Source organism: Ammodytes marinus, assembly GCF_949987685.1.
Source record: "Ammodytes marinus genome assembly, chromosome: 5".
In the NCBI taxonomy this organism is placed as follows: Eukaryota; Metazoa; Chordata; class Actinopteri; order Uranoscopiformes; family Ammodytidae; genus Ammodytes; species Ammodytes marinus.
In genome coordinates, this window is record NC_137234.1 from 23,206,347 (window position 1) to 23,216,350 (window position 10,004).

General features: G+C 38.1%; 2 protein-coding genes across 2 annotated transcripts in view; both read right to left on the bottom strand.

Moving 5' to 3' along the window:
* Positions 1 to 3,613: 3,613 nt before the first annotated feature.
* rabl2 (RAB, member of RAS oncogene family-like 2) lies at positions 3,614 to 6,742 on the bottom strand. The gene is made up of 8 exons (XM_080027606.1): positions 6,131 to 6,742; positions 5,954 to 5,983; positions 5,706 to 5,785; positions 5,509 to 5,588; positions 4,855 to 4,966; positions 4,596 to 4,693; positions 4,292 to 4,375; positions 3,614 to 3,975 (listed from the first exon to the last, which is right to left on the bottom strand). The coding sequence occupies exons 1-8, from the start codon at positions 6,235 to 6,237 to the stop codon at positions 3,895 to 3,897; spliced, it is 672 nt and encodes a 223-aa protein (XP_079883732.1). The 5' UTR covers positions 6,238 to 6,742; the 3' UTR covers positions 3,614 to 3,894.
* Positions 6,743 to 9,228: 2,486 nt separating this feature from the next.
* The window catches only part of cimap1b (ciliary microtubule associated protein 1B), a gene marked incomplete at both ends in the record, with an annotated part of 1,662 nt that continues 886 nt past the window's right edge, over positions 9,229 to 10,004 (bottom strand). The window contains 4 exons of the mRNA XM_080027545.1: positions 9,229 to 9,321; positions 9,407 to 9,547; positions 9,661 to 9,782; positions 9,883 to 9,984. Of these exons, the coding sequence (XP_079883671.1) occupies positions 9,229 to 9,321; positions 9,407 to 9,547; positions 9,661 to 9,782; positions 9,883 to 9,984 (458 nt within the window). The remainder of the gene's footprint in view (positions 9,322 to 9,406; positions 9,548 to 9,660; positions 9,783 to 9,882; positions 9,985 to 10,004) is intronic.

Sequence of the window (10,004 nt, forward strand, 5' to 3'; positions counted from 1 at the left end):
TTGTCATGGCTTAATTTAGCTCGACATTAAGTATGTGCCCTTCTCCCACTGCAGGAAGTGTGTATGTAGTTTATCAGGCTGTGGGGATGGGAAAGTCTCTGCAAGGTCTTAAAGAAAATTCTGTATTTTACAACCTGGATTTGTTTTACAACATCAACTGCTTCCCTGTATCTCTAGGATTTACTTAGTGAGTAAAATATTATCATAAACGGAAGCAGCCACAACTCAAAAAATAAGACCCAGGTTGTAAAAAAAATAAAAAAAACAATTTTTCTTCAACAATAAAAAAAAATCTACAATTGTACTCATAAGTAGCTTCTGCTGGCAGTGAGAAACAGTGAGATTTATACATGCAAGGAATAGCATTTTATCCATAACAGAAGGCCAGGTAATAATCTTTATCCGCAGCATCCAGTCGGTACGTCAAGGCATTTTCACTTGACGAGAAGTTGTGTGCATCTTCTTTTTTTTTTGCTAGCAGTTTGTAAAAGAGGGTGGCGAATATAATGTTGTGTCTGGATTGTAGGAATAGCACTCACTGCCTCACTGTGACCTCACTGATTTTTTTTCTTCTTCTGACTCATTGGACATTTTTATGTTAAATGTTTTCTATCGTTTTCTTTTCTTTTTCTTCTCTGTGGATTCGTTACCCTCGGACACTGTGGGTAGATTTTGTAGCGTGCGGAAATCTGTGTTAAATCTTTCTCTCATTTGAATTTTAGAGTGACAGAAAAGAGACAGAAAAAAAAGAATATGCTGTCTACTCTCAACCTACTTACACTTGTAAAAATGAACAAACTACAAATATTTGCTTTTTTTTTAAACAATCACAAGCAATGTATATATAATAGATTTCATATAAATTTTTGAAAAAACTAAAAGTATATAGATCTATATATGAATGTTTGGCATATATGCATAGTTAACCACCTGTGAAAAAGGTGAGCAGATTTTATTCTTTCTATGAACTCTTGAACTTTTGAACTCTGAACTATGAACTAGGGGATGATTTGCACAAAATAAGGTGACAAGGTGCTAACATAAAAGCCACCCAACGTCCAAGCGCATGCATGTATCTGGAGTCCCCGAATCTCTGTGTGGTCGGTCCTCTTCACCGTGTGTGTATGACTGTGTGCAAACACTTGTTTGTGTTGATTTTATGGTGCGTATTTGTTTGAGAGACCGAGAGAATGCACGTTACAGTGAGTGTGTGTGGTTGATTGTTAGGGTTTACATCTTTGGAGTTAGTCCACTATAGCCTTACCGTATTACCATCAGAGATTCCCGGCAGTGGCTGTGTTACACACACACACACACACACACACACAGAGTACATACACACCCAACCAGAATGCACACACAAATGCACACATACATTCATCTTCTATTCCAGATCGATCAATGTTCTGTATATTTGTTTTGTTCTGAGTAGCATCTTTCAAAGTGGACTGCTCTGCCCAGACAGACAGAGATAGATAAGAACAGGGTATTGAATGAAACATAGTCCGATTTTATATAACAGACAACTCAAACACACCTTATCTGTGTAGGTACAGCTTATGCAGTGTCACTGTTTTGTACACCCATTTCCAGATGGCATTTGCGCTTCTTCCCCTCCACACACTCTGGCAGCACTCCTTTTTCCTTTTTCAGACCTTCATGTTCTGAGTTTTTGGATATGCTATGTGAGGTGATCCAGTGACGAACAAACAACACAAAGGAAAAATGTGCCAAAAAATGACTTTTAACTGTATATTGTCTTTGCTTTAGGACTATCTTAGTTACAGCATTCTTGAGCTGTTAGACTCAATAACATGGTGCCATCTCCTGGAAATCTTGAGAACTACAGACATTTGTTAGATCCTTCTGTATTTCCTACAGATGGGAATGCAGTTCATTATTATTTTGTATAGAAGCAGGCTAATGCATATAGATATAAAAATATATATAGATGTAATCCATATATTACACCTATATATATTATATATAGCCTGTGTATATCTTACCTGTGAGCTTTGCATTAAGATTTCTACTTAAGTTTTGAGACAAAGTATCACAATTGCTTGATTTTACTGTGATGGTTATTATTCAGCTTGACTTACTGTTCCCATCAAAATACAGAAAAACACAAACACCTAAGAGGTGAATGTATACAGTCTCGACTCACACAGGCTGGCCTGGTTAGAACAAACAATGCTATAGTGAATACCTGGTCAGAGGCTGGTCATGTAGGTTTACCACAAATACAGATGCAAAATGATGCTAAATAGCAACGTGTAATAGACTTACACATCATTAGGTCAAATGAGTTTGGTGAAGGATTATCTTTGTCTTATTTTGTAATCAACAAAGCACAATCTACATAGTGTAGCGGGAGCAGTGTAACCTTTTAAAAAACCCACTGGGGTCTGGTCACCCACGGGAACCAGTGATCTTATCATCAAAGGGGTTTTTTCTTTCATTGTTGGTTTTCTCCTTGTTTGCACTGTGAAGTTTAGAATGGTGGATGTATCACTGCAACGCCTCAGCCTTGTCTCACTGGCTCACAGCCTCCCCTTCTCAGCATCCAACGACCAGGATAATCATTTACCACTTCTGGACGCTTACAGCATTTGAAACCCCGTACAGCATTTGAAATAATTTTTATTCCTAGAAGAAAAAGCTGATATCTAAGTTAACCAGAAGCTACCTAATAATTCTTCATTTGCAGAGAAGGGCGATAGTGAAGATTGAGGCAAGATCTGAGATGTTGCCCAGGATATCTCCACCACAGAGATATATGTTTGTTATATTACGTAATAAATTTATAATTAAAACATGAACTGCATAAAAGTCTTTTTCCTGCTAATTCAATGTCTCAGTAGTGAAATTATAATTCCAGTGTAATTTATTGTGAGTGAATGGTACACAATACAGTCAAATATAAATAGGAAATGTACATGGTTTCTGTGTACATCATCTGATTGCACATCAAGAAATTGAATGGAGGGTTAAACTGAGTGTCACATTCTAACAGAAAATTAGTTTTAAGTTTTTCAGTCAACGTTCCTGCTGCTTTGAATGAATATACAGAAAATCCATCATTAAGGACACAGCTGGCTGAGCATTTCACAAGTTCAATACATGACTGGCAGCTGCACCTTGTAATACAAGTTGAGAACTCTGTGCTCTTGTGCCTACTGTTGGATCGCAGCGAGTCGTAAAAGAGGCGCGTGATACAAATTTGCTTACATTCCACATTCAATTTTCATTTAAAAAAAAAAAGGCGCTGAAAAAACAGAATTTCCATCATAAAATGAATGAACAAAAGCAGCCAACAGATCTCGCTGGTACTACACACATATCAAGGAACAGCAGCAAATGTTCTTTGCACTGTCAGTGTTTTTTTTCTATGCTTCACAATCTCATTACACAACACACAATAAGCAAAATATTCAGACCTGTTGTAGGATGGTCTGCTATTTTTTTATATATATATATATATATATATATATATATATATATATATATATATATATATCATAGTAGATATTTCTATAAAAAGTATGAATGAACATACTAAAACAAATGAACTCGGTAAACAACACAATTTCTAATTATTCCAGTGGGTTAATTTCCCTGCCAATGTCACTGGATAGATGAAGGTGAAGTAACTTAAAACCTAAAATAATATCTGCCAACCTCCAGTGCTAGAGTTAGAAACCGATGGTATAAAAGCAGATCACCAAGACTACATAAGGACAACACATGTGCCTGTTGATGGTGGTCCTTCACAGAGAATAAGAGATGTCTGACATGTTCCCTTAAAGCATAGTCTATTCACAGCATCAATCCCGGAGGAACAATTATCTATAATGAGACTACAGGAGGGTATGGGGGATTCGTAAATGCTGATCAGACCAACTCTGGGCTCTCTGCTTTCAATCCATCCTCATCTGCCTCTGAATTGTCTTCTGTCTTCTCCAGGTCAAAGTTCTAAAACATGAGTACAACACATGACATTAATACAACACATGTTTTCAGTCAGAAAAGCGGAGACATTTTAGCAACAAAGAGAGCAAATTGGTGAATGTATTTTCCCCATGAACAAAAAAGTGAACTGTTTTGGAGTTCATTAGCACTTTTGAGTAAGCGTCTGATCATTTGCTATTGAATGACACAACAATGGCAGATTATAGACCAGTTATGGAGTTTATTAGATGATAAAAACATGGGCAGTATAAAACTACACCAATTTAAAAGATGAAAACATCAGTGCTTAGACAGTGTTAGTATTCAGACAGGTGTGTACCTCTAATTCTTGCAGCACTTCATCCATGAAGTCACTGGGATTTAACTTGTAGTCCACTGCTCTCTTGATCATGTCTCTGAACATCTGTTGTGACAGATAACAGTCAGAACTATCGCTACACAGGGACAGTCAAGTGCTCTGGACAATTTATGAGATCATACTGAATTATTGGCAGAACATTTTAATGACAGACGTTTCACAATGACATAGTTAACTGTATGCTAAAGTTTGTAGTGCATGAAGAAGTGACCGTAGGGATCCCTGGGGAGAATACTGCAGGAGAATATAAAGTCAAATGTCAAACCTTAACTACATTAGTCCCATCGGCTGCTGATACAAAGTAAAAAGGGAGTCCTTGCTTCTTCCCAAAGTTAAAGGTTTTCTGTGTCATCTTCAAATCAGCTGCAGAAAAAAAACAGACTTGAGTCAATTTTGTTGGTCAAACTATTCAAATGGATTTAACACATACACAGTGTGGTAAAAAAAAAAAAAAAGGACAAACATTCAATACAACTGTTATACTGAATAGTCAGTGTTATGGGCAGTTTCAGAGCCAGGCTCACCGTCAATTTTGTTGGCGACCACACAACAGGGTATCTCCGGCCTGTACTCTCTTAGCTCCTTATACCAAGTGGGTAGATTCTTATATGTTATCTTCCTTTGAACATCAAACACCTAAGAGAAAAAGCAAATGTTTACAGAATGCTTCAATTTTCCTTTGCTGACAGTGTGACACCTCCCCAGCTCCACTCTCACTTCATTGTTGTGAGATAAACCCTTTCAGGCCATTAAATAACAGAAATATTTTGTTAATCACTTCAGTGCACAGGAAAACCAGATTTATTGTAATGACCAACAGACTCCTTCACGATCATGCCTTGTGCGGGACTGAGTATGTGATGTGTTAAGTTTTCTCCTGAATGTTTCAAAATTATTTGTTGTTATTGTTTGAAAGATGGTTTTAGTTTTTGTGCTGGTTTTATAGTTTTGAACATTAGTTAGGTGGCTCTTGCATTACTTGAACACAGCTAGCATATAAATGTAAAGGTTTTGTTTTAAGCATATGTCTTGTGAGCCTGTGGATTGGTGCTAATATTTAGAAATTGAGAACCTTTTATGTGTCATCAATCTGAAATAACTGTTCTCAGTTTGCTTGGAAGGGCATGCTTAATGATCACTGAAAAGGCTCCGGTCTTGAAACCAAGAGTTTGTCTTACCATGATGCATGCGTGTGCTTTGTGGTAGTATGAGGGATGCAACTTCAGAAATCTCTCCTGACCAGCGGTGTCCCAAAAATCTGTCAATCAAAAACAATCCCTGCTTCAGCTTGGCATGCGTTATGCGCTGGGTAAAGCGATTGTGCAGAAGGTCAGTGAGACCCAGAGCTGACCAAAAGTGGCTGCTCAAAACTCACCGACCGCTACCGTCTTGTTTCCCACAGTGGCTGTGTGTTTGTAGAGAGTCAACGCAAAGGTTGACATCTCCAGGGGACGACTTCAGAAAGGGTTAAGGTCGGATCTTAATCTCATGGGACAAACAATCTGATTCTTTGGAGGCATGCCAACTTGACCTTAAACAACATGTGCATGTGCAGTCAGTGGCTGTAATTACTATGGTAGATAGAAAAATACGACTTCAAAATGTTTTTCTGATGAAGGATACTATTCGTCCATGAGAAACCTCTCCATTAGCCTGAGCAGAGAGAGAGAGAGAGAGAGAGAGAGAGAGAGAGAGAGAGAGGCAGTATGTGTCAAAACAACAGAAATGTAAAGTGACAGGGAACAAAATACAACTTTAAACAGCCATATAGAGCCTACTCTTATCACAGACAACACTCACTTGGATTTGCCGACTGCGCTGTCTCCCAGACAGATGATCTTCACTTGTTCTTGTGCATCGTACTTCTTTTGGTCCAGTTCAGGGATGCTGCCAACGTCTCCAGCCATTTCCCTTTTTGTTTGGTTTTTAAAACTCTATCGCTTTAACTAAGATAATTGTAGTAGCCAAATCGTAAAGTATTTATCCGACTAAATGGTTTAAGCTCCTGGAAGAGATGGGACCAGACGACTAATGACTACGAGAATAGCTAGGAGCTAGCTTACCATTAGCCGAGGTTAACATCGTGTTTTTCCGTCTTGATATAGCTCATTTCGTTGCGTCGTCGGTCCTTGCATCAATACAACTGACGTTAGCTGAAACTGAGTCTAGTACAGAGACTGTCATTGACTAAATGTGTCTTTTTAAAGTATCCTGTGAGCCTTGCACCGTTACCTTCACGCTACTAGTTCATGTAGCTTAGAAGAGGTCCACAGTCCGCTAAATTAATTCGAGTCGATAACATTTGTTAACAAGTACTATCGACACGTGGTTGACAATTGCGTGTATATTAATTTCGTCTGTCACAAGGCAAGGTTAACTGATTATTTACACCTGGTTTGTCCAGATATGAAAAGTGTGTAGCATGATGTCCGACGGTTTCCGTTTCTATGCAACGGGGACGCCTGAAGGACCACGTCGTCAAGGTTCCTCCTGTCCTTAGACATGCCTGACAAAAAAATCATGTTTTCTCCGAAACCTGGTTAGTTATTACAAAAACGCAATTCATTTGGTAAAGGAGGAAATAAATCGCAATTGTAAACATTTTATTAGAGAACAACCTCTCAACACTTAATCAGTGTAATCTCAATGGTCCATAAAGCTGCCATTTCTTATCTGTGTGTAGCTCTTATAATAGGTCCATGGTGTGTAGCCTAGTTGTCACAAGAAATGTTTGTTCTGCTGTGAAAAAGCCTCTTTATAGGTCCATGGAAAAAGGACTTCCTCACTTGCAGTAGGCTAATAGAGTTTTCTAATCTTTTCTGTTCTGGGTTTGCAGGTAAAATGCGTGCCCAAATCGTTCAATTTAAAAGTGTTCAGCAGAAGGTATTGATGCAGCAACATATTGAAATACAAGAAATACCCCATTGAGAAATGTTTCTTTAACTGGCTATCTCTATCTTAACCATCAGAGAAAAAAATATTGATTTGTGTGTTTGGTTCCATTCCTCCAGTAGGCCTATATTTTCAGTGACAGTGTTTTTCCTGTTGCCTATGGCCCTGTAGCCTATTTGAAATCATATTGAAAGGAAAATATTTACTGTCATGATTGCTGCAGCCAGGTGCCCCCGCCCCCTGGATTTATATTGTGGGTCTTGCACTGGTCCCTATGTGTGTTCAGTGTTTGGTCCAGCAGTGGTACCATTGTGGCAGACGAAGACATTTGATTTGTTCTTTGCGCCAAAAACAACCCTGTGAGATACTTGATATTTATAACATTCACTTTCTATATAAAATAGTTCCATGGGGGCTTTATTTGCCAGAAAAACAGACAACTAATAATACAAATAATAGTAAAGCAAAGGTCTTTCTAATAGCATTTAGTTCAAGCCAATACTAGCCTATTCCATTTAGGTCAAGCCAATACTAGGGCCTTGCTAGGTACTGGCATGGCTTACTGTAAAAATGGAATGGCCAATTATAGATAATACTACTTAAAGGTGCAGTGTGTAATATGACATCATCAAGAAAGTTCTACAAAGTTCTAGAATGCAACACTCCCTGGGCAACCCCAACCCTTTCGAATAATAACAGAAGCTACAGTGGCCTTCAAGGACAAGAACAATTCTAAATTTTAAACAATGCACTTGATGACATTCCAACTATGACACTTTCAAGATGGCGGCACTAGGCCTTGGTCCAAAATATGCAGAAACATGGACATACATGAGACCCTTTCTAAGGGAAAAAATTATAATTAAAAAAAATGTTCAGCTAGTATGCACTAAATTAAATGTACTTATGGATATTATAATTACTTTCTACAAAATCTGCTAGGAAATAAAACCCAAAATTCTACACACTGCAGGTTTAAGTAAGTAAAAAGTACTTAAAGGGACACTGTGTAACATTTTAAGTAATTTATTAGCTACAATCAATATCCTCATTCATAAATATGTCCTCATTGGTGTAAAATCACCTCTGCCAATAATCTGAATTATCCTCCTGAGCGGAGAATTACAAATATTAATATTACATTTTGTACATTGAGCAGGCAAGTCTTATGGAGCCATCCATGTTTTTGGAATGTCATCAGGTGCATTGTTTAAAATTTAGAATTGTTCTTGTCCTTGAAGGCCACTGTAGCTTCTGTTATTATTCAAAAGGGATGGGGTTACCCAGGGAGCGTTGTATTCTAGAATTTTCTAGAACTTTCTTGATGATGTCATATTACACACTGCACCTTTAATGAAATATTGAATTCACAGATTGAAATAATTATCGGTTTAACTAACCAGCAAGAAAAAGATACATTGAATACAAATGGTCTTAAACCTGCAGTGTGTAGAATTTTGGGTTTTATTTCCTAGCAGATTTTGTAGAAATTAATTATAATATCCACAAGTACATTTAATTTAGTGCATAATAAGTGAAAAAAATGTTTTGAATTATTTATTTTTCCCTTAGAAAGGGTCTCATATATGTCCATATTTCTGCATATTTTGGACCAAGTCCTAGTGCCGCCATCTTGAAAGTGTCATAGTTGGAATGTCATCAGGTGCATTGTTTAAAATGTAGAATTGTTCTTGTCCTTGAAGGCCACTGTAGCTTCTGTTATTATTCTAAAGGGTTGGGGTTACCCAGGGAGTGTTGCATTCTAGAACTTTGTAGAACTTTCTTGATGATGTCATATTACACACTGCACCTTTAAATACTTTACATGAAATCAGGTTACATTATTTACTCAAAATACTGATAGTGATCATAATCATGACAAAGTGACAAGTACCAATACAATAAGGCACATAACTGTGGCAATAAAATATGATCTCAATAATTCTGCGCAACTTTTTGTGCTTTATTAGAAACTGCGGTGGGATTTTCTAGTTAGAACGGTAGTGTTATTCGGTCACATCTATAATGAGCGGGGTAATGAACTCTGAGTGACGCAGTCCAAAGGAGAAGCTTGGAGGTTTTGATGACGTGAAGGTCACCTAGGAAGAGGAAAATGTCAGTGAATGAAAAAAAAAAAACATGGGGGTCAAACTTCGCCACTGATTCTGATTCTGACAGTCTTACCCTCTCAGGATAGTGCGCACCAGGTCCTGGTTTCTTTGTGGTTTCACCAGGTTGGAAGTTGCGGCCTGTCATGCTGAACTGAGGAGGTTTTTTGTTGTAAGTGCAGGGATCCACAACTTTGTAGGCAGCGGGGCCAGGAGTCTGGGGGAGAAAACACAAGTAAAGAGAATACATCATAGAGTTATTGTGTTTTTTTTTTTTTGTTTGTTTGTTTTTTAGGGAAATCACGATTTTTCACGATTATCTTCATGTACCTTCTTCAGGTCCTCATGGAAGCTTCCATTCTTGCTGCGGCCACAGAGGGAATAGGTGGGAGCTGCAGATGTGACCACAGTACTGGGCCCCAACACAGGAGGCAGAGAGTAGGACGCTGGACCTGCAGCATGACAGATAGGTGACATTTAGATTTGTTTCTGTGCCCATTAGACTTTGTTATCCACAGCTTAAATAAAGTTGCACAAAATGTAATATATCACCTGGGGTTTGGCTATTGCTGAGTTCTTTGGTCCTCCCAGCAAGAGAATAAGCAGGAGCAGAGCGGAAGACGGACTTCCCCGAATTTTCTGGGGTGTATTTCCCTGCAACACATCAGAAAGTT